Source organism: Pituophis catenifer, unplaced genomic scaffold (assembly GCF_029215685.1).
Source record: "Pituophis catenifer annectens isolate HBS135680 unplaced genomic scaffold, rPitCat1.0.hap2 SCAF_4, whole genome shotgun sequence".
NCBI classification, from domain to species: Eukaryota; Metazoa; Chordata; class Lepidosauria; order Squamata; family Colubridae; genus Pituophis; species Pituophis catenifer.
In genome coordinates, this window is record NW_027256884.1 from 46,396,513 (window position 1) to 46,421,724 (window position 25,212).

The 25,212-nt window shown below is 37.6% G+C and overlaps 1 protein-coding gene across 2 annotated transcripts in view; it reads left to right on the forward strand.

Annotated features, from left to right (window-relative positions):
• The first annotated feature begins 1,742 nt into the window (after positions 1 to 1,742).
• Positions 1,743 to 25,212, forward strand: part of MSL3 (MSL complex subunit 3) — a 29,932-nt gene continuing 6,462 nt past the window's right edge. Inside the window, exons 1-9 of one of the 2 annotated variants that reach the window (XM_070942971.1) lie at positions 1,745 to 1,922; positions 5,651 to 5,733; positions 6,356 to 6,451; positions 8,228 to 8,325; positions 11,801 to 11,892; positions 13,388 to 13,510; positions 15,028 to 15,188; positions 23,677 to 23,835; positions 24,075 to 24,337. In XM_070942971.1, the coding sequence (XP_070799072.1) occupies positions 1,824 to 1,922; positions 5,651 to 5,733; positions 6,356 to 6,451; positions 8,228 to 8,325; positions 11,801 to 11,892; positions 13,388 to 13,510; positions 15,028 to 15,188; positions 23,677 to 23,835; positions 24,075 to 24,337 (1,174 nt within the window). In that variant the 5' untranslated portion in view covers positions 1,745 to 1,823. Of the gene's footprint in view, positions 1,923 to 5,650; positions 5,734 to 6,355; positions 6,452 to 8,227; positions 8,326 to 11,800; positions 11,893 to 13,387; positions 13,511 to 15,027; positions 15,189 to 23,676; positions 23,836 to 24,074; positions 24,338 to 25,212 lie in introns of both variants that reach the window. The other variant, XM_070942972.1, reaches the window with a different exon arrangement.

Consider the following 25,212-nt stretch of genomic DNA (forward strand, 5'->3'; position numbering starts at 1 on the left):
TGGCAACAATCAAGCAACAAATCTGCGAATACCTAGAGGCAAAGAAAGTCATAACTAGAAGCCAACATGGGTTTGTCAAAAGCAGATCATGCTAGACAAATCTTATTGCATTCTTTGACAATGTGACAAAATTAGCGGAAGAGCAAATTGCTGTGGATATAATTTACTTGGACTTCAGTAAGGCATTTGATAAAGAAGATCACAACTTACTACTTTATAAGATAGAAAAATGTGGGTTAAATAGCATCACCCCCAGTGGTGGGTTGCTACTGGTTCACTCCGGATTGGGTGAACCGGTAGCGGCGGCCGCGGGAGGCTCTGCCCACCTGCTTGGACGCTTCTGCACATGCACAGAAGCTTCTGCTCATGCACAAAGCGTTGTGCGCGAGCGTGCACCCACAAGCGAACCAATAGTGACAGGTTTTGAAACCCTGATCACCCCCAGATGGATTTGTAACTGGCTGACCAACCACACTCAATAGTAGTACTTAATGGAACTGCATTTACATGGAGGGAAGCATGCAGTCCAGTAACTCAAAGCTCTGCCTTAGGCCAAAATTTTCAAAATCTTCCTAAGATTTAGACAAGGGAATAGAAGGTGAACTCATCAAATTTGCAAATGACACCAAACTGGAATAGCCAACACTCCAGAAGATAGGCTCAAGATGTAGAAAGATCTTGACAGATTTGAACATTGGACCCTATCTAACAAAATGACTTTCAATGAGAAAAGTAAGGTTGCACATTTAGGCAAGAAAAACCAAATGCACAGTCATAGAATAGGTGGTACCCAGCTCAATAGTACTGTCTTAATTTAGCTAGAATCCTGATGGACAATCACTTGAATAAGAGCCAGCAGCTGCCGCTGCCAAAAAACCAATGCAGTCCTAGGCTGCATTAAAGCCTAGAATGAATCAAGATCACGTTATGCTAGCATCACTTTATAATCCCTTTGTAAGACCATACTTGGAACAGTGCATACAGTTTTAGTCACAATATAAAAAAGATGTTGAGACTCTGGAAAGAGTGAAGAGAAGAGCAACAAAGATGATTGGGAGACTGGAGGCTAAAACATATAAAGAACACTTGCAGGAATTGGGTATGTCTAGTCTAGTGAAAAGAAGCACTAGGGGTGACATGACAGCAGTGTTCCAATATTTGAGGGGCTGCCACAAAGAGGGGTGGGTGTCAACTTATTCTCCAAAGCACCAGAAGGCAGAACAGGAAACAGTGAATGGAAACTAATCAAGTAGAGAAGCAATCTAGGAGAAATTTCCTGACAGTGAGCACAATTAATCAGTGGAACGACTTGCCTCCAGAAGTTGTGGGTGCTCCAACACCGGGAGTGTTTAAGAAGAGATTGGGCAACCATTTGTCTGAAATAATATAGGGTCTCCTGCCTGAGCATGGGGTTAGACTGGAAGACCTCCAAGGTCCTTTCCAACTGTTATTCAGCCGAGGAACTCAAATGGAGACGGTGCTGGCTCTTTTCCTTTATTTCAAGGGCGGTGGGATCTCTATTCGTACACAGCTTCAAAATTGGATTTAGACTAAGACTGTACTTCCGAGGAAAGAGGCGGCCTTCCCAGGGTCCGAGGTAAGCACTCTGGGACGACCGATTCTCCGGACGAAGGCATTTGCCCAAAGCTCAGCGCCGCACACGAAGATAAAAACAGCCCGTTTCTCTCGGCTCGCGTGGGCCTGCGCCCCGAGGACGCCTTCCTCGCGGAGTATTAGCAGGAGTTGGGCGGCCCGCGCTGCGCCTCCCTCTCCCCATTCCCCTGGGGGGCGTGGCTAGCTTTGCCTTTCGCCATGATGAGCAAATGACCTCGCGGGGAATGAAATTTAAATTCCACAAAGGCGAGAGAGTTCTTTGCTTCGAGCCGGACCCGACCAAGGCGAAGGTGCTTTATGATGCCAAGGTGGGATTTCTCCGCTCAGCGCGCGGCCCTTCTTTTCCCGCGCGCCAACCGCCTCCTCCTAACGGAAGCCGCCTCCCTTCTCTCTGGCGCTTCCGGGCGTTGTTTGTGTCGTTGTTGCCACTTGCGAGGCTTCTGACAAGAGCTCGGAAAGAGGAAGCTGCTCTCTTCCATTTCCGTTTCTCCCTCTTTTAAAAAAAAAAAAAAGTAGGATTTAAAATTATTAAGGTTGCGGGTGCCTCTCTACGAAACGGGCGCTGCATGTACGGCTCCGGATAAGGGAAGAGATGGCCCCGAATGAAAGAAAGCAAGCTTCTCCTTTCTCTCTCCATCCACGCCTAATCGTGTTTGTTGCAAAAGGGCCACCAATCCCTTTAGGATGTGCATTTAAAACTAGCGTGATCCTCAGGGGTAACACTAGTAAATGGTTGGGTACAATAGGCAAACGCTGTGTGTAGGTAACAATTTGATTATTCTTTTATTTTCTGCTTAGTGTAAGATAAGCAGGTTCTTCGGTTCCTAATCAGAGGCAAACAGTTGGTAATAAGGTATTTTGTTTATAGTACAGTCCAGATACAATGCAGATTATTGCACACAGTTGAACTGCCTCTGGCATTTCACGCCTGTTTGCTCAATAGTGTATGTTAAAACTGCTTTCAGACATAGAATGCCAGGTTTTTATCTCTTCTGGTTAATTGGCAATGGATTTTTTATTTTCGTTCCCTGGCGTAAAATCTATTCAGTACCCATGCCATTTTTGCTAATTGTTACTGGTAATCAAGCTTTTTAAAAAGGAAAGGAAATTTCAGAGTATTGTGGCTTGCACTTGACTATATTCTTAACACTTTGCATGGTTCACCTAACAGACCACCTATGAGTCATGTGTACCATTCCATAAGATTTTGGGGATGAAATTCAAGGGCACATTCCATTCTACTCTTAGTCTCTTCGAAAGCAAAAAAAAACTACAATATGTGTCCTGGGTTTATATGGCATGCAGCGCTACAATTGTGATTTAGTGCATCATGTGCACCAATAACAGTCTGAGGGTCTACAACAAAACAATATTCATCTTCATGATAAATGAGCTAATTAGTCCCCATCAACCCTTTTTCACAAGATATTTTTCATTCTAATGATTTGATGCTTTATCTCATATACTGTATTTTTTGGAGTATAAGACACACTTTTTTCCCCCTTAAAAGAGGCTGAAAATTTGGGTGCGTCTTATACTCCGAATGTAGCTTTTTCGAAGCTTTTTTTCAGCCCTAACGAGGCGCTAGCCGAGTGAAGCGATCTCCCCGTGCTTTGCCTGCTTTTCTCATTGCTGCTTCCTCTCAGCTGTGCCTTAGAAGCTGTTTTTTATCCCCCCAAGCAGGGGATAAAAAAACCAGCAAACTAATGTGCTAAAGCTGATCAGACTAAGGACGCTAGCCAGATGAATACCTGGTAGGCAGATTTTGCCCCCCTATTTTCCTCCCCAAAAACTAAGCTGCGTCTTATACTCCGAAAACTACGGTGTGTGTGCATGTGTGTGTGTGTGTGTATTTCGCTGATAAATTTGGTATAAAATGATTTGTCGTGAATGCGACTGCTTGAGGGCTCCTGGATTGGAGCTGAAAGGCGAAAGGGATGCAGTATGCTCCCTCCCACATCACATGCTGGGGTAGACCAGGTGTCTCGATAGAAAAACACTATAGGTCTTTGGTTATTCAGGTTTTCTCCCGTGTAAAATTGGAAGTGTGTTGGCGACGTTTCAACGAAGTCTCATTCGTCATCTTCAGGCTGGTGTTTTCAGCTTCGTGCTTCTAGGAGCAATGTGTGATCGCAGCTCCTAGAAGCATGAAGCCAAAAACACCAGCCTGAAGATGACGAATGAGACTTCGTCGAAACGTCGCCAAGACACTTCCAAAACCTCAGAAAACAAATACATATATATATATCTTGATTTTTACATGTGCGCCCAATATAAGCCCTACCCCCAAAATATTAAGACCTTGCTCTAATGAAGACCCCACCCACTCCAGGGCGCACGGGTAAAAAATTAAGCTAGGGTGGGGATGAGGGTGGTGGAGCTGCCTTACTACTTACCTTCGGAGGAATTGGATATGTCTAGTTTAATGAAAAGGACTAGAGGTGACATAATAGCAGTGTTCCAATATTTGAGAGGCTGCCATAAAAAAGAGGGGGCTTCAATCATTCTCCAAAGCACCTGAAGGCAGGACAAGAAGCAATGAATGGAAATTCATCAAGGAGAGAAATAATAATAATAATAATAATAATAATAATAATAATAATAATAGCCACTTTTATTGTTATTGTACATTATGCATACAACGAAATTGGTTTAGCCTCTACTGGTGCAATCCATAACAGAAAATACAAGACAACCTAGAACTTAGCTGAAATTTCCTGACAGAACAATTAATCAATGGAACAGCTTGCTTTCAGAAGTTGTGGGTCCTCCATCACTGCAGGTGTTTAAGAAAAGATTGGATAGTCTGAAATGATACAGGGTCTCCGGTTTGAACAGAGGGGTTGGATTAGAAGACCTCCAAGATCCCTTCCACCTCTATATTCTGTATAGAAATTGCTTCAAAGTGAGATGCCTGAATTCCAGGAACCACTTCATATGGGCCAAATATAGCCTGCAAGGTTTCAAATAATAAAGGTAGGATAAATAAGTGAAGAAACATCCAGAATATTCCAAGAGGAAGCAGTTGATTTTTACTTAATCATGAAGGCTGTGCTTGATGTGGAGTGATGCTTCACTTACTGCAGCAGTCCCCAACCTTTGCGACTTGGTGGCCCAACTGGGGTGGGGAGAGGGGAATCGGGCTGCATCAGCAGTGGGCTGGCACACATGTGTGCGCAGCTTGACTTGTGGAAGATGAGCTGTGTGCGTGTATGCCAGCCTGCCACTCACACAAGTTGAGCTGCACATGCATCGACCCGCTGCTCGAACAGCCCAATTCTCAATAGGCCATGGCATAGTAGTGGGCTGCGGCCCAGGGGCTGGGAACCCCTCCCTTACTAGATTCTTGTCATCTGACTTGCTTGGGAATGAAATGAAGCAGGGATAATACGGATTTCACAACAGGATTTAGTTTATACACACTTAGCCAATAATACAGATGTGTCAATCATACATAAGAGTTTTCAAAATAAACAGTAAGTTTTTAAAGCAAATTGATATTATTTCTACTTTTTGGGAGGGGGAATTAATGAATTTCTTAAAGTAGGCAAAAAATCAAATTTTGAAAATCCAGTGACAAGTATCAATTAATTCATATTTGGAACAAACATATAACTGAAAAACACCTTTGACAATTTAAATTCACAGATAATATTGATAATTATTCTGTTGATAATATTCTTGGATCCGTTCTATAGAATATGACACATGTCACAATAACATCTAAATAACATGTTGTGATATCGTTATGGAAATATTGCTGTGGCAGGCTACGTGATCTTATCACACCTTTCCTCACTTCAATCACCTATCCCTTTCTGACTTCTAAAGGAAGTAAATACCAAAACTCAATACAGATATTTATATTTGTTGCAAATTGAGGTAGTTTATTCTGGATGGTTTAATTTTTTTTGTAATGGAGAGATGTTATTCAATGGCTTATGTTATAAGCCATTGAATTGTAAAAAAGGATTTTAATAATTTGAGTGCATGCCTATAAAAGTGTTTGTATAAGCATTCATGTGTTTGATTTTAGATTGTTGATATTGTTATTGGAAAAGATGAGAAAGGAAGAAAGGTCCCAGAATATCTGATCCATTTTAATGGTTGGAATAGAAGGTGAGCAAATATTTAAATAAAAAAATCACATATTCCCAAATAGGAGACAATTAGTAATTCAGATATAATCCATACTACTCTAGATGAAGCTTGGACTCCAATATGTTCTGATTGACTTTTAAAATGATTTGGAAGCTTCTGCTGGTACAAAGTGCTGCTAAATCATAAGTCCATGGTAGTTAAACTGCATAGTAATCGGTATAGTACCCTGGTTGCCAGCATGTTTCTGTCTTTAATTTTAAGTCATTTGAAATCTTGATTCCGCAGATTTTATATGCAAATCAAATTTCCATCTCAACATCTCCCTAGATGGCCTTACATAATTGGAATAAGGCAATTCTGTTAATTTTATCTTAACGTTTAAAAATCCTCAGATGGTTTATGCCATTTGTAGAGTAACATCAATGTTTAAACGATAACAGTCGAGGACTATCTGTATTAATGGAATCAATGTATCTTACCTGGTCATACAGAGTGCCACTTAAGATTAGTTGAGAGTTTAGGAGATATATGCATGATAACATTCAAATTCATTTGCTGTTTATCTGATACATTCAATCAGCTTGGTAGACATCCTCTATAATAAAATATTTTATTATTGATTTTTAATAAAACTACTTAGTTGGGACAGATGGGCAGCTGAAGATCATGTACTTCGTGACACTGATGAAAACCGCAGATTACAGCGCAAATTGGCAAGAAAAGCTGTGGCTCGCATGTAAGGATCAAATATGGTTAACACTTTTTTTGAAATAGATTAAGATCTTTGTGAGACTCGTCGCGCCACTGCTGCCGCCTTGTAAAGCAGGACTCTGCAAGGCTTGTGCCGAACTGCAGCACCGCCACAAGCTTCATCATACCGGAATAGCTGACGTCCTGCTGCTCGCGGTTGTGCCAGTATGTTGAACCTCGCGGCTGTGCTGCAGTTCCTGCATGCAACAGCACAAGCCTTGCAGAGTCCTGTTCTACGAGGTGGCGGCAGCAGCGCGACAAGTTTCACAAAGACTCATTTCTGGCAGATGGGGTGGGGGAGAAGTGAGACGCGTGGAGCGAGACGTGGCTCCCCTTGCTGTCTCTTCTCCCCCCTGGGCATGACAGGGCTCCTGCCCATCACTTAGCCACCCGCCCCCACCCTCCCCCTTTAGGGTGCAATTTGGGGGTGGCAGGTGGGTTGGATGAGAAGTGTCTCGCTTCTCCCCCGCCCCACCTGCCACCCCTCTCAATAAAGAGACGGTGGGGAAAGGAAGCAGCCAGGCTGCTGTTGCCATTGGGGTGGGACGTGTTGGGCCGCGAGACTCGCATCTTACCTTTCCAGCACCATCCCTTCTCTCCAGGGAGACACGTTGTAGAAAAAACTTTATCGCGAGTTCAAGGAGTTTGGCTGAACTAGCAAGAAAGTTTTTTCTACAAGTGTCTCCCTGGACAGAAAGGCGAGGAACGTGCTGGAAAGGTAAGATGTATGTCACCTGGCCCAACACATCCCATCCCACCCCAATGGCAACAGCAGCCTGGCTGCTTCCCTTCCCCACCGTCTCTTTATTGAGAGGGGTGGCAGGTGGGGCGGGGGAGAAGCAGGACGCGCGTCTTACCTTTCCAGCACCATCGCGTTCCTCGCCATTCTGTCCAGGGAGACACATTGTAAAAAAACCTTTCTTGCGAGTTCAGCCAAACTCCTTTTTCTACAACGTGTCTCCCTGGACAGAAAGGTGAGGAACATGATGGTGCTGGAAAGGTAAGACGAGCATCTTGCAGCCCAACGTGTCCCATCCTAATGGCAACAGCAGCCTGGCTGCTTCCCTTCCCCACTGTCTCTTTATTGAGAGGGGTGGCAGGTGGGGCAGGGGAGAAACGAGACACCTCTCTCCCGCCCCACCTGCCACCTCCAAATTGCACCCTAAAGGGGGCGGGTGGGGGCAGGCGCCTAAGTGAAGGCCAGGAGCCCTGTCATGCCTGGTGGGGGGAGTGGGGCGCGTAGTTGGTGGGGGGGCTTATTTTGCGGGGGGGGGCTTATATTATCACATGTCCTGAAAAGCCCGATTGGCCTTATTTTCAGGATAGGTTTTATTTTGGCTTAGATAACATGATAGATTAGACAAAATGTTATCTAATTCTGGGTTTTATTTAATTGACCAAACTAAGTAATAATTTTAATTAGCAATTTTATGATGTTTGTGTATCTATATTTTTCTTGACTGTACACCGCCTTGAGTCCTATGGGAGAAAGGCGATATAGAAATATAATAAATAAATAATAATAATAAAATGAACTAAGTTCTGATCAATGGTAAGCCATGGAGAGGGAAAAAGAAGATACGTTACTGTAATTTGTATTATGTATGAATTGACCCTTGTATATTGAAAAACTATATTTTTATGTTCAGAGAAAGACACAAATATGCTCCCTTTTCTCAGTGCTAATTTTTACTTTTACTGCTTTAAAGCAGGTAAAAAAATCATGTTAGCTAAATGGTAGCCTATCTTCAATCTTCTTTAGGAGAAGAAAAGGAAAGAAAGGGCGTTGCAGATTGCCAGGTGTTGATTCTGTACTGAAGCTCCTTCCTACTGAAGAGAATGAAAAGACCAGTGAAAATTGTAAGTTGGCTTATAGAGGATGCTTGTGCCATCTAATTAAAAATTGTATATAATAATTAAATATTACTTTAATTAATAAGCAGGAAAATGGTTACTTTGTCTTCCACAGGTACTTGCAACTTAAAAGAAATGTTGATTAAGGTAGTTGTAATTTAAATTGTAATTTAAATTTAAATTTATATTGTACTATATAAATTGTAAATATAAATATAGACCTATGGAATGTTTTCTCTTTTTAATATCTCCTTGGATAATTGAATTTAACTAATACATTAAAGATACTAAGGAATATACTAAATATATACTCTGTGATTCTTTTTAGGTCAGTTATTTTACATATTATTGAACCAAGTGTTCTTTAAAGAAGTTTCACATCTATTTTCTTAACTTCTTCGTAGGAAATAGATACTATACCTTTACAGAGAGGATACATGAGATGTGGGTGTGGCTTACTGATGAAGGCTAACGAGCTAGAAATAGATCTATATAAGTCTCTCACCTGGCAGCAGGAACTTGCTGGCTGCCAGAAAAGAAAAAAGCCCAGAATCGAGTGGATGTGATTCTACTGAGCTAGGGCTGCAGAACAACCCTTGGTTACGTAGGAAAAACCTGGCTAGAGGAAAAACACACATAAATCCTACAAAGAAGTAAGAAAATAGATACTATACCTTTACAGGGAGGATACATGAGATGTGGGTGTGGCTTACTGATGAAGGCTAACGAGCTAGAAATAGATCTATATAAGTCTCTCACCTGGCAGCAGGAACTTGCTGGCTGCCAGAAAAGAAAAAAGCCCAGAATCGAGTGGATGTGATTCTACTGAGCTAGGGCTGCAGAAAAACCCTTGGTTACGTGGGAAAAACCTGGCTAGAGGAAAAACACACATAAATCCTACGAAGAAGTAAGAAAATAGATACTATACCTTTACAGGGAGGATACATGAGATGTGGGTGTGGCTTACTGATGAAGGCTAATGAGCTAGAAATAGATCTATATTAGTCTCTCACCTAGCAGCAGGAACTTGCTGGCTGCCAGAAAAGAAAAAAGCCCAGAATCGAGTGGATGTGATTCTACTGAGCTAGGGCTGCAGAAAAACCCTTGGTTATGTAGGAAAAACCTGCCTAGAGGAAAACACACACACACACACACACACACACACACACACACACACACACACAAAGTTTGCTTACAGAAACAAGGGGATTCATGTAACAAAACAAACAATTATTAACAATTTAAAAGATAGCTCACAAATGGTCAGTAGAACAGCCAGGTCTTAAGATATTTATTTATTCATAAAAGTTATATGGTTGCCCATCTTGTACAATATAGCCTAAGTAGCTAACAATCATCAGACCACTTATGTAAAAAAACAGTAACTCCATCTTTCCTTTTACTTTCTGGAAAACTAGGGAGGATTCCTTCTGAAATGCTTTCCATTCCCCTTCTCCTTCTGTGGACTGAGCCCTGGTGGCGCAGTATTTAGAATGCAGTATTGCAGGCAAATCTGCCCACAGCCAAGATCCTAATCAGCTCAAGGTAGACTCAGCCTTTCATCCTTCCGAGGTCGATAAAATGAAGACCCAGATTGTTGGGGGCAATATGCTGACACTTGTAAACTGCTCAGAGAGTGCTATAAAGCACTATGGAACAGTATCTACATTTTTACATTTTATATGCCAGTTATCCACTTTATGTCTTTTGTTCCTGCCTCCCATTCCTACATATCATTATAAATTGACATAATTTGATAGTGGGGACCTGATTTGTGGATGGGCAAATATCTTGAGGGAGGAGGTGGGCCCACAAAAAATATGACATCCCACTTTCCTGGTCATAGCCTAGATCAGGGGTGTCAAACTGGCAGCCCGCAGGCCAGTTGTGTCATGCGCAGGCCACACCCACCCCAGCTCCGCGAAGGGAAAAACATCGCTAAACGTCATGTGATGGCAATGTAATGCTGCAAGTTTGACACATGTGGCCTAGATAGTGACTCTTCCTCTTGTTCTTCAAATCATTTCCTATGCCCTCTGCATTAAGCAGAGTTAGCAAAAAAAAACCCAAAAAAAACACCCCGGCCAGGTCATCTATCTGTTGCTTTGATTGGAACTGTAATACAGAAGAATCCCAAGTTACCGACTTTTTAAGGTGTGGATCACTATATCCACCAGAAGCTCAAATCAAAGCCAAAATAAAGCTAGATTTCTTAACAATAGACAGAATTCTGTCTTGTAGAACTTGCTTTGGACTTTCCAGACACCAAGTCAGGATTTTCATAATACTCTGGGATGGCTCAATATTCTTGAGCCGAGGTGGCGCAGTGGTTAGAGTGCAGTACTGCAGGTACTTCAGCTGACTGCTAGTTCAGCAGATCAGCGGATCAAATCTCACCAGCTCAAGGTTGACTCAGCCTTCAATCCTTCCGAGGTGGGTAAAATGAGAACCCAGATTGTTGGGGGCAATATGCTATTTAGTATACCGTCTTTGGTGTAAGCCGCCCAGAGTCCTCGGAGAGTGGGCGGCATAGAAATATGAATAATAAATAAAATGGCAATATATTCACATATTGTGATATCTAGTCCCAAACTAACATTTCTTCTGTAGTAGCTTCCTGTAGATGGTAAGTAGTGTGAAAGGAAATCAAAATTGTGTTATTTCATATTGGAACAACTACCTTCTTTATGTACAGTAACTGAAGCTACCTGCTAAAGAAGGAGTAGAACCAATAGAAAACAATGTTTACAGTGCTTAAATGGTGTAGGCTTTCTAGTAGGATAGCATGATAGATAGTATCAAATGCCAATGAAACCAGGAGGAATGCAGTTCCCTCCCTCCATATACAGACCATTATTCACAAGGGTGCGCAGTGTTGTTTCCCTTCCATGTCAAGTCTGAAACCATATTGAAAAGATTGGAGATTGGCCAGGCTATTGCATGGTTGGATCAAGAGATGATCTGTTTAGAAGTGATTATGTAATCACTTTTTTCAAGATCAATGGCATTATCCCTTTCTTAAATGTTTACCATCTCCCAAGTTAACCACATATTGTCCATCCGCACAATTCATTGATCCAACTTGCAGGGAGCAGAATTCATGCTCTAGAAGAGCCCATCTACTTCCTCTGTCTTTTTCACAAGCTCAAAAGAAACTCAAATAACATTACAAGATGTAAGTAATTTGCCCTACCTATCAGTCATTAAAAATGCTTCAAGATCACAGTAAAGTGGTGCCCAATATAATACCCCCATGAAACCAATTCAGATTCCATCACATTCTACATCTTGGAAGAGGTAAACTTTCAATTCCTATTATTTATGTTTGAAATTAAATAGCCTAAGCATTTTTGTGGTTTGTTAAATTCTGTAATTCAGCTAGGAACTCTAGTTAATATGCTATCTTGCTTTTGAAATTTAACAATGTAACATTGTGACAAATTATTAAATGTGAAAGGTAATTCATTTCTTTTTTAAACAGCTATAAGTAGTTCTTCTGATGATGATAGTGATGAAGGAACAGAAGAGGAGTTAAAGAGTGAAGAAAGTGACATTGATGAAAAGATAGAAATGGTATGTGTATATACGTAAATTTTGTCAAAACAATGTAAGTATAAAGAATGAGAATATTAATTTTAGAGTGGATAATTAAGTTATGCAGATGCCGGTGGAGAAAAAAGGAAGCTGCTAAAAAGTACCTTTGTTTCATAAAACAAGTCTCAATAAATCATATGATTTTATAAAACATTTTCACATTTTCAGGTTCATGTTAACAAATATTGTTAAAAATACAGGTTAATATAAAGACATAACTTTGTTCAAAGTTATGATAGACTCAAAGTTATGAACAGTCCTCAATGTTACTTGCTCGTAGTGTTCTGTGGTCACGTGTCAATCAGTTGCAGAATCCTACAGTCACGGCAAAAATGCCTGTTGGATAAGCTGGATTTGAACTTATGACCAATCATATGATTTGCTTAACTGTGGTTTGCTTAACAACTACAGTGATTCAGTTAATGACTGTCACAAAAACAGTAATTAAACCGAGTCCAGTCACTTGACTCAACTTATGACCACAATGACACAATGATTTACAACCAAAATTCTAGATAATTATGGTTGTAAGTCAAGAATTATCTATAATACATCTTAAATTTTAGTTTGAAATTATAAATATATGAACTTTTTTGTCCATAAGGCAATGTTTATTATCTAATATCAGTTCAAATTTTCACTGTAGAATACGTGTACTTATTAGAACTTTTAATTTGGGGGCTGGATCCAGAACTTTGGAAAATTTCTCATCCCAATCTATAACCCTAGATCTAAATAATAATTCTTAAAAGAAATGATTAGGTTACTGGTATCCATTGCATAACTCATGTCTTGAATTGAAGTATATTATCTGCAGGGAAGTAGGGAAGTTACATGATGATCAGCTAACTTTTCTGAACAAATTGTTAGAATGTTCATAAAAAAAAAAAACTAAAAAAATTAAACACATAGAAAAGAACAAGAATTGCTGGACGGAAAATTGGCTTCAAACTTGTAATGTGAATCCTGCTTCACCAACCTTCTGGAGGATTTTTTTCTTAATTATTAGTAAGAACCTAGAGGAGGATGACCATTGCATAACTTTCAACAACACTTTGATAAAGTTTCTTGTCAAAGGCATTTCAGGAAGTTTAGCAGTTATGGGGCATTTAGGAGATTAGAGGACTCTAGGAGATCAGTAAAGATGTTGACTCATAGCTGTAAAAAAGGCAAATTCCATGCTAAGGATAATTAGGAAAGAGACTGAAAAGAAAGTAGATTTTGTAAAAGCACTGAGATATACATCACTCCAAAACACCAAGATATAGATCAGAATTGGACTTTTATCTTGAATAAAACTATTTTGGATGTTTCTCTTTGCCTTGATCCGCAACAACTCCTTACTTGTGCTTTCAGGATTTATCAGGCTTTGATATATGCCTCATTATACAGTTTCAATATTCCTAATAGTCTATTATATTTAATACAGCATAAGTAAATTTAAGTTTTTTTAATGTTGATTATATTGATACAGAAAGAAGAGCAAGAGACTCATGCTAAAAGAGATATGGAAGAAAGAGCAATAAACATTGAAATTCCTGAAATCTTGAAAAAGAAACTTGAAGAGGATTGTTATTATATTAACAGACGAAAGCGGGTATGAAACATTTTATGCAAATTAAAATAATTGGATATAGTAATATTAAACACTTGTATGCAAAAATTAACATTATTTGATAGTGCAATCACATGCACAATTTGTCAGATACAAGACTGATTAAGTTCAGTAGGATTTGATACCAGATGATTGTATATAAATGTACAACCTATGCAAGCAAATATGGAAACTAGTGAAAAAGTGTTCTACAGTACAATTTAATAGCAATCTGTTTTACTGACTTCGAAGGAAGTAGATTAACTGTAAATTCAAATCTTCAGGATTCTCCATTTTGATTGCTTTTTCTATTCCACAGCTACCCTGAGAGCATATTAGCCTTGAGGTGGCATAGGGATAGCATTGGTACATTAAAATTCTTGGATGTTGTCAAGGAAAAATAGATTCATCTTATTAAATACATTGAAGTAATTTCTTATTTATCTGAATTAATTCTTTTACTTATCAATCATGATATCGACAAGAAAGAAACTTCATATCTTGTCTTAAATTAGGCTACAAACGGGAAAAAAATAAGGACCTAATACTTATATGAGAAAAGTGTAAACTCAGTTTCCTTAGTGAAAACAAAAAGACAGCTTGTTTCTTAATTCTAAATGTATGAACTCACCCTTTTATTTTTATTCTTATTGCAACTTTTCTGACTTTCTGATCTCTGAGTTTTAATGATAGAAAACCTAAGACTGGCCCTTCTGGCCTGGCCAACGTCCATCTTAGTTTAGCATTTTGTTTATGGTTTCTACAGGCAACCAGTAACGGACTTACCAATTGCCTGTAGGCAGCTCACAAACAGGAAATGAAGACATATCGGTCTCCTGCTGTGGTTTCCCTACAACTGATATTTGAAGCATTTCTTACCCTGGAAATAGAACTGAGAGTAATAACCATTGATATATTTGTTATCTATGAGTTTGTTAAATTTCCTTTTAAAGCCTTAACAATGATTAAGGAACAAGAAATTGTGGGAATGCTAGTCAGTTCCAGGTTTATTTCAAAAAAGGCAATTCAAGGGCAACTATTGAGAGAAGTAGGAAAAACTGTTCCGGCAAGATTCAGCCATAATTTCTTTTCCTCCATTCGATTGTGTCTAATTCTCACAGACTGCATGGACAAGTATACGAAGCTTCAAAATTGCTATCATTGTTTATAGAATTCTGTATTTATTCCACCCTGGCTTTAAGTATAGCCTATTGACATCTGTGTTGTTCTTGATTCCTTGGTCTTGCTATCTACACAAGGCTTGACAAGGAATAAGAAAAATAAAGCTAGTGGGAAGAAAAATGTGCTGTACTCCTATCATATTTGTTTGTTCTTGTTTGTCCAGATTGTAGGCTAGTGAGCAAACCAGTCACAAGACAGCAGAAAATAGGTTTGACTGCAAGGTGTGTGAGGTGTCCAACTTTTTTTTTAAGATCCATTTTGTCTGTATAAGACTATGCTTATTTGAAAGTATGAACAGAGAATGTGTAAATTAATTAATTTGTTTTCTTTTAATTTAGCTTGTGAAACTGCCATGTCAGACAAATATAATAACCATCTTGGAATCATACGTAAAGCATTTTGCCATTAATGCAGCTTTTTCAGCGAATGAGAGATCCCGACACCATCAAATGACTTCACATACCAACTTGAATCTCCATTATATCCCACCAGAAAAAAAGTGAGCAAACACTATTTAATTTTATATCTAAGTGTTTAAAATGAAAAGCTTAACTACAATTTCAACTAATTAGGTATTAGCAAGCTTAATAAATTTATTTCCTATAGTTTTGCATTCACTTCACTTTGTATAAAGGAACAATAATGCTGTTCTTTTAAATAAGTCATATAGCCATTTAATAAGGCAACTATATTCATATTTTAACTTTTCTCCAGCTACACCATTTGCCTAATTCTCAACTTTCTATAATACTGTAGTACAACTACAGTATTAGTACAGTACAGTACTCTTTTCATCAACTTTTTATTGACATAATGTGCATTTCTTATGTACCATTCTTTAACATATCACTATCATTCTTATACAGATCTCTAAAATATTCTTCATTAGAGGTAGTCTTCGATTTATGACTCTAATTGTAAGTCATGTCAGTCATAAAGTGAGTCATCCTTGCGACTAACGCAATTTTGCAACCTACTTTGTAGTGGTCATTAATCGAATCCATGCTCATTAAGCAAATATGCAGTTATTATTTCATTTTCCCTATTGGGTGTTTTTTGCCAAAACCAGGATGTAAAGGCCAATTTTTGACAAATATGTCATAAATTGCATTCACATGACTACAAGATGCTACAAACAGCTATAAATGCAGGTTAGTTGCCGAGTACTCAAAATGTGGTCAAATGACTTGGGGGTGGTGGCCAGCCATCACAACTTAAGAACTGGGTCATAAGTACCTTATGGGGCGCTCCATCACAACTTCAAAAGGAAGCCAAGGAGTACATATATTCCTTCTTTTCAGTTCTAACCCAAATCATTCCATCAGATTTGAGTTCTACCCTAGGGAAGATACTTTTCTTAGCCTCTTTCATCAATCTCCAAAATTTTTAATTCTGTCAAAATCACTGCATTTTCTCTTTTCTTTAAATCTAAACTATTATTTGTCTTGAACTTTTATTACATTAGTAATTATTTAATTATTAAATATTTTTAATGTTATTTCATTAATCTGCAAAAATCAGGCTTTAGAAGGGAGATATGAAAAAAAAAATCAGGTCATATAGTACTCAGATTAACCAACACATATATTGCTGGGAGCAACTTTCAATTTTATTTTATTTTTTATTGCAAAAGTTTTACAATTACATTTTCACCCCATTTTTCCCCCCAACCCACCCCAAACTCCCCAACCTAACCCTCCCAAACCCCCCTAACCCTCCCCCCCGACTTCCACAGAATATAATCCCATCAAAATCCCCTTTTTATAAAACCTGAAGCCCTCAATCCCCTATATAATTTTTCATCTTCACAAAATTCAAATATTTCTGTTTTTATATAATACTTTCAATAAAAAGCTATTTGATACTTCCTAGTTTGATATTTGTTCTGCACATAATCTATCCATTTTTTCCATTCCCATTCATAAGTCTCTTGTGAGTGATCTTTTAGATATGCTGAAATCTTCGCCATCTCTGCAAAGCTGGCCATCTTCAAAGTCCATTCTTCAATAGTGGGCAAAGCTTCATTTTTCCAGTATTTACCTATCAATAATCTCGCTGCTGTTATCATATACAATATCAACTTAATTTCATCCAATGTAAAACCCTTTACTATACCCAGTAAAAACAATTGTGGAGAAAATTGAATTTTTTTCTTCAAAACATTCTGCATAACCCACCATATTTTTATCCAAAAAGCCTTAACTTTCTTACAGGTCCACCAAACATGATAATATGTGGCATCTAAACAATCACATCTCCAACATTTTGGCTGAACATTAGGGTACATACACGACAATTTCTTGGGATCTAAATGCCATCTATAAAACATTTTATAAAAATTTTCCCTCAAATTCTGCGATTGTGTAAATTTAACATTCTGAACCCATATTTTTTCCCATGTTTCCAACATCACTGGTTCTGTAAAATTTTGTGCCCACTTAATCACACAATCTTTAACCAATTCAGTTTCTGAATCCCTTTCTAACAAAACATTGTATAGCCTTTTAATATGCATTGGACCTTTCTCTTTTATATGTCTAACCAATTCTTCCTCATGCAACATAATACCAGTTTTTTGGTCCTCTTTCCATCTCAGTTGAAGTTGATTATACTGTAACCAAGTTAAATTAATCCCTTCGTCCAACAGTGTCTCTAATGTCTTCAGTTGCCATCTGCCCGCATCTGTAAAAAGAACTTCTTTATATAAAAACCCCCCGAGTGACATTATATTTGTATTCCACATAATATGACCAAGATCCAGCCATAACGGTATTTTATAATCCCATTTGAATCGGTGCTTCTTCCAAACTCTCATCAAGGAATCTCTAAGTATATGGCTTTTAAATACTTTATCCACTTTATCTTCATAAAATAAGTAAGCATGCCATCCAAATTCAAGGTCAAAACTTTCTATATTCAATATTCCAGTCTTTTTCCTTCCAAACCAATTGCTTGCTTGAGTCAAAGCCGCTGCTTCATAATATAACTGTAGGTTTGGAAATTTAAGACCTCCCCTTTCTGGAACATCTTGCATAATTTTCAGTTTCACTCTCAGTTTTTTCTCATTCCAGACAAACTTATTCAGTCCTCTTTGCCATTCTTTCAATTGTTTATCACTTTTAAGCACTGGAATCATTTGAAACAAAAAAAGAAATCTTGGCAAAATGTTCATCTTAACTGCTGCTATTCTTCCAAGTAAAGACAGCTGCAGTTTTTTCCAAGTCTCCATATCTTTCTGTACATCTCGCCACAACACCTCATAATTATTTTGAAACAATTTCATATTCGATTCTGCAACCTGAACTCCTAGATATTTAACCTTTGGTACAATCTCAAAACCTGCCCTTCTTTCAAGTTCGTGTTTTCGATCTTGTGTCATATTTTTAACTATCATCTTAGTTTTTTTCTGATTCAATCTAAATCCTGATACTGTACCATAGTCTTTTATAATGTCTTTCTTCTGGATTATTGATTCCATCGGCTGTGTTAGGATAACAACCAGATCATCTGCAAATGCCCTTATTCTGTAGTCCTCTTGCCTTATCGCTATTCCTTTCAAGGTACTCGAATCCCGTATTGCATTCAACAAGACTTCTAGTGTTAAAATAAATAACAATGGGGATAACGGACAACCTTGTCTTGTTCCCTTTTCGATATTAAAATCTGTTGTCAAACTTCCATTAATAATAATCTGTGCCTTTTGCTCTTGGTAAATTGCTGAAACCGCCTGTATAAATTGATCCCCAAAGTCCATCTTTTTTAAAGTCTTTAATAGAAAATTCCAATCCACTCTATCAAAGGCCTTCTCCGCATCCAGGAAAACCAGCACTGCAGGGATCTGTTTATTCTTCTCAAGATATTCCAATAAGTCTATAACTTGCCTTACATTGTCCTTCATATATCTGCCTTCTATAAATCATATCTGCCTTCTATAAATCCCGCTTGATCATCATGAATCACCTCTTGAATTACTGGCATCAACCTGTTGGCTAATACTTTTGCATAAATTTTATAATCATTATTCAGAAGAGATATTGGTCTATAGTTCTCAGGTTTTTTAGGACCTACTTGCTCTTTTGGTATCAAAGAAATATAAGCTGTTTTCCATGATGGGGGTATTTTACCCCCTTGTTGTATATTACAAAACAAGTCTCTGAGTTGTTCCACCATTTCTGCTTGCAAAGTTTTATAATACACTGCAGTCAAGCCGTCAGTTCCGGGAGCTTTAGCTGTTTTCAATTGTTTAATTGCTACAATTATCTCCTCAACTGTTATAGGGTGATTCATTCTTTCCTTTTGTTGTTTGGTAATTTTTGTAACTCTTTTATTTTCTAAATATTTTTCTAAAAGTCCATTCTGTGTGTCATCTTTAGCATATAATTTGGTGTAATAATCTACAAAAGCTTCTTTAATTAATTTTTGTTGAAAAATTTCTTTCCCTCCAATATCAATACTATCAATAGTCCGCATACTCTGCTTCTTCCTTAATGTATAGGCCAACCATCTGCCCGGTTTATTGGCATTGCAAAATGTATTATGCTTCACATATTGTAAATTTGTTGCAGTTTGTTCCGCCATAAACATTTGGAATTGATCTTTCAAAAGTTTTATAGCACCACTTATTCTTTCGTCTGTTGGATTTTTAATAAGTAACTGTTCTTTATTCTTTATTTCTACTTCCAGTTCAAATCTTTTCTTTTGTCGATTCCGTTTATGTTTAGAGTTCATATGAATGAGTACCCCTCTCATGTACGCTTTACTCGCATCCCACACAATTTCCATTGGGGTACCCTTATTCAAATTTATTTCAAAAAATTCTTTAATCTGTTTTTTAAGTTCTGTTATGTTTTTTTCATATCTAAACAAATTTTCATTTAATCTCCATGATCTTCTCTCAGTCTTTCCAGTCTCAATTTCTATCCATACTGGACTATGATCGGATAGAGTTCTTGGAAAAATCAGATAGAGTTCTTGGAAAAGTTCTTTTTGTTTTAACAAGTAAATCATTTGATAATAAAATAAAATCAATCCTAGAAAAAGATCTATGTCTATCAGAGAAAAAAGTATAGTCCAAGTCTTTTGAGTTATGTATTCTCCATACGTCTTTTAATTCCAAATCTTCTTTCATATCAAAAAAGGTTTGTGGTAGTCTGATCCTTGACTTCGCCAGACTCTTTTTATCTAATTTGGAATCAATTACTCCATTCCAATCTCCCATAATCAAAATAGATCTGTAATCCTATTGCAATATTTTGTATGCAAAATTTTATAAAAATGATCCTGTTGTTGGTTAGGAGCATAAATTCCATTCACAAGAATTTGGCCATATACAGTGTGCAGTTCAATTGCTATAAACCTGCCACCTTCATCTGCTTCTATAATTTTAGCTGATAGTCTTTTATTTATGTAAATAACCACACCATTCTTTTTTTCCAAATTTGAAGCTATAAAATGTATTCCTAATTTTGAATTTATCAAATATTTTTTTTTATTGCAAAAGTTTTACAATTACATTTTCACCCTTTCCCCCCCCCTCAACCCACCCCAAACTTCCCAGCCTCCCTAACCCACCCTAACCCACCCCTCCCCCTGGACTTCCGCACAATATACTCATGTTAAATAAAAAGAAAAAAAGAAAAAAGAAAAAAACCCCTCCTATATATAAAACTTGTATAAAACTTGAACCCCTCCTTTCCCCTTATAATTTTTCATCTTTATTACATTTAAAAAAATTTCTATCATAATATAACATTTTCAAATAAAAGCTATATGATATTTCCTAGTTTGATATTTGTTCTGAACATAATCTATCCACTTTTTCCATTCCCATTCATAAGTCTCATGTGAACAGTCTTTTAAATATGCTGAAATCTTCGCCATCTCTGCAAAACTGGCCATCTTCAAAGTCCATTCCTCAATCGTGGGCAAAGCTTCATTCTTCCAGTATTTACCTATCAGTAGTCTCGCAGCTGTTATCATGTACAATATCAACTTTGTTTCACCCGAAGTAAAACCCTTAACTATACCCAATAAAAACAATTGTGGAGAAAATTGAATTTTTTTCTTTAAAACATTCTGCATGACCCACCAAATTTTTATCCAAAAAGCCTTAACTTTCCTACAAGTCCACCAAACATGATAATATGTAGCATCTAAACAATTACATCTCCAACATTTTGGCTGAACATTAGGGTACATACACGACAATTTTTTGGGGTCTAAATGCCATCTATAAAACATTTTATAAAAATTTTCCCTCAAATTCTGCGACTGTGTGAATTTAACATTCTGAACCCAGAATATTTTTGATCTTGTGTTCTGACATGAGTTTCTTGTGAGCAAATTATATCATTATTAAATTGTCTCAAATATGTAAATATCTTCTTCCTTTTCTGTGGTGAGTTCAATCCATTCACATTCCAAGATAAAAACTTAACCGTCATGTATACCTTTTTGAAGCGACGAGCAGAATTGCCGGATATCTTCCGAGATCTTTGGCTTTGCTCCCCCCATGTCTTCACTTTCTTGTGTAGTACTCTTGACTCCTTTTTTATATTGTTGTGCCTTAGCTCTTTCCTGTAATTGTTTTTCTTTGAGTTGTTTACAGACTGCTCGAGTTATACGCTGGTCTTTGGCTTCAGCCATTCGAGCTAGGTCCAAGGCCACATCTCTTGTAGTCAAAATTGGAGAAGATTCTAACAGGGGCTCCTCCAGAAAACCTCCTGTAGCACTCTGCATTTCCACTGGCTCTGATTCAACCTGCTTAGGCTGCTCTTCCAGCTCTTGCTGAGGTTGCTTCTCCTTATCACTCTCCTTTATTTCCAACCCAGTAGATGTACGTGGGGATGGTGATCTCTCTTTAAAAACAGTATAATAGAAATGTTCCGCCTTTTCAACAGTATTCAATCGATATCTTTCTCCATTGTACTTCAAAATTATACCAGTTGGAGCATCCCACCGAAATGGAATCTGTAATTTTTTAAATTCATTTACTAAAAAACCAAAATCTTTTCTATCTTTCAACATCTTTGGCGGTAGTTCTTTATAAATTCCAATTTGAGTTCCCTCCACTTGCACAGAAGAAAGAAAAGATTTTTGCAAGATATCATTTCTCATTCTTCTATCTGTAAAATATATCACCACATCTCTAGGCAGTTGTCTTTGTCTGGCCACCCACGAGTTCACTCTGTAAATTTTGTCTATTTTGTAACAAATCTCTTCAGAATTAATTTTTAACAACACAGCCAAAGCATCAGCACAAATCTGTCTCAAGTCTTGTCGGTCATTCTCCTTAATACCTCTAATTCTTATAGTGAATTCCATAGACCGGAATTGCATCATCGTAATTTCGTTTTCAACTCTCTGCATTTTATTATCCACATCAGAAATTTTGAAATCAGTATCCTTTATTTTGACATTCACTTCTGATTTAAATTCTTCCAATTTAGAGTCCACTTTAATAATAATTTCTGACAAGCCAGACACCACATTTGATAATTTATCAGTCACCTTGCCATAATTCTCTTTCACCAACTTTTTCATTTCAATAATTTCCTGCTTGATTTCCTGTTGAGATTTTTGGAATTTATCATCCATTTTCTGTTGAGATTTTTGAAAATTATCATCCAGAACCTGAGTAATAAATTCTTTTAAACTTTCAAAATCAAAATCTTTTTTCTGACTCTGCTGAGCAGAAGGAAACTGCTGTTCAGACTTGTGTGTGGGGGATCCCACCCCTGCTGCCTTGCCTTCCTGTTTTTTAGAAGCCATTCTGCCACGTAGATTAGATTTTCTGAAAAAGGAGATCCTTTTTCCTTTTCCAGCACCACAAAGTCCTCTAAAAAAGTTCCCCAGGTTTAGTCAAATTGGAAATAGAATTAAACTGAAACGAGCTCAGGCTTATTTTAAAAAGGATTTTTTCTCCCTCTTCTCCTGTTTGCTTGTTACAAGCAGCGCAACTTTGTAACTTGTTAGAATAGCTTTACAAGACCACTCTTACTCTCAGCTTGTTAACACTGAAGCCGGGCGCCATTTTTTCAAGCCGCTTCACTCGCTCTGATTTTTGCTTAGATCAAAAAGTCACAAAAAAAAATAATACTTGCAGTTTCTTGGTTTAAAGGTTCAGGTTGTTTTTTCCGCTGATTAATGAAGTTAATTTCAATCAATTTGGATGTTTGCTGCAGCCGGCTTGCTCTGCAGCAAGCAGAGTCGTCCCACACCGTCCGGAGTCTCAGCAAGTTGAAAGGGAGCCGCGCCTGTTTCCTCCCCAGTAGCGATCTTCTGGGGGCTCAGAGGGACTCGACCTGTGCCTTGCTTACTCTTCTCCTTCAAATCCTTCAGATTCTGGAGTTTTCAAGCCGCTTCTCAAAGTCGAAGCGGCTCTACAGACAGCGGGGCTGGCGGTCCTTAGAGAGGGACCGTCTTTCACCGGAGGCAAGCAAACCGGAAGTCCAACTTTCAATTCTTTAATGTAGAAAAAAACATATAAAAAAATAAGTTGTCACTCCATTGTAGTGTCTAGATATTATTTTTGGCTTGTTTCCAATTGAGTGATTCTAACCCCAAATAGACACTTGAGCTAATAGTAATAGTAATACCAAAAACAGTATGAGACAGTATAATAGTCGCCTTAGGCAAGAAGGGCAGCATACAAATTTGATATATAATACCAGTTGTTATGACTTTGTTCTTCAAAATAAATCAAATAAAGCCCTTAAAACCCATTTTTTCCAGCAACCTGGGCTGGCTTAAGAAGAAATTTTTAAATCTTTAATTGGTTTGTGATTTTTAATTTTTGGGCCAAATTTATATATATATTAATTGTTTTTTAATATTTGTATTTCATGTTCTTAATTCTGGCTGTACACTGCCCTGAGTCCTCAGGGAGAAGGGCGGTATATAAATTGGAAATAAAAATAAAATAAAATAGTAACATAAACTTTGTTATATAAAGTATACCTATTTCTTTTGTAATCTTATTTTTCTAGTGTTGAGTTATGTAAAGAAATGGTGGATGGCCTAAGAATAACCTTTGACTTCACTCTTCCTCTTATTCTACTGTATCCTTATGAGCAAGCACAGTTTAAGAAGGTGACCTCCTCCAAATTTTTTCTACCAATAAAAGAGAGTGTAGCAAATTCGAACAGGTAGGTTTGGGTTTTTGTTTTGTCTTTTTGCATTCCTTTCAAGAAATAGAATGGTTTTAATGGCATTTTTTAAAACCTGTAATCATAAAACTATACTTTTTTACTGCCAGCCAGTAAGTTGAAGTTCAATAATGATAAAGTTACATTGTTACTATTTAAAATGTTCTTTATTGGCCTTGTATACTGGCCCACAATAACCACTCAAAATCCTAGTTCACCATATTTTTTTATTTGATCAGAAATCAAGAAGAGCTTTCTCCAAGCCCACCTCTTCTGAATCCATCAACTCCACAATCCACAGATAGTCAGCCTGCAACAGGAGAACCTGCAACACCTAAACGCAGAAAAACTGAACCTGAAATCTTGCAATCTCTAAGGCGTTCTACGCGTCACACGTCCAACTGTGATAGGCTATCAGAAAGCAGCGCTTCTCCACAGCCAAAAAGGCGGAATATTGAGACTCCTGCTTCAATGCCAAAATTGTTTTTGCATCTTGAAAAAAGTGAGTTCTTTGTTAAGCTAACTGATTATGTAAAAAGGAAAAATGATGTAAAATTGTTTTCAGTTTATTGGCTGTCTTTTAACAAGCTCAGTGAAGCTTTGGGCATGATAAATTTGAGTTCTAATAATGAACATTTTTCAAAGGCATTGCATATGTACTTTAAGCTTTTATAATAAAGCTTACTTTACCAATATCACTATTTTAATAGATTTTGAAATGGGGTGGATTTGATTTAAATCAAGTTGATTTAAATCATGTTTTAAATCACCAGTAGAAAGATTTGATTTAAATCAATTTAAATCATAATTTTTAAAGAGCAACTGTCATCTCTATCCCGCAGCGGCTCCTCCTCTGACCTGTTGTTGACTCACCAACAGTCCCATTCACTTTAATGGGATGGCTGGTGATACGGCAGTGACACAACAAGGTGAGGGACGTGGCAGGCAGCAGGTGAGTGGATGCCCGCTAACAGGCATTGCCATGATGGATCTGAAATGACAGGTGCTCTTTAATATTATATTTATAACTTGCTTAGAAGGTTTCACTTTCATTTTTGTGTTGCCCTTCCTTCTCACAATTAGAGCCTGGTGGTACAGTTGCATTTCTTGTCAAACAATCATACAGGTTATAGTGTACATAGATTTGCAAAACAAAAGGAATATTCCTGAACTTTGTTTTATGATTTATCTCATAGTTACTGTGAAATTGTGTGAATGCATCAATGCAGTGCATGTTATCTCAGCTTGGAGAGCTTGAATTCATTGAATGAGTTTACCAAAAATGTAAATATTGCAGAATATACCGCCTCATGCTACATAACTAAGCTCCATTTCATGCTGAACAAACTAAATTATTAATATATTTTAAGTAGAAAA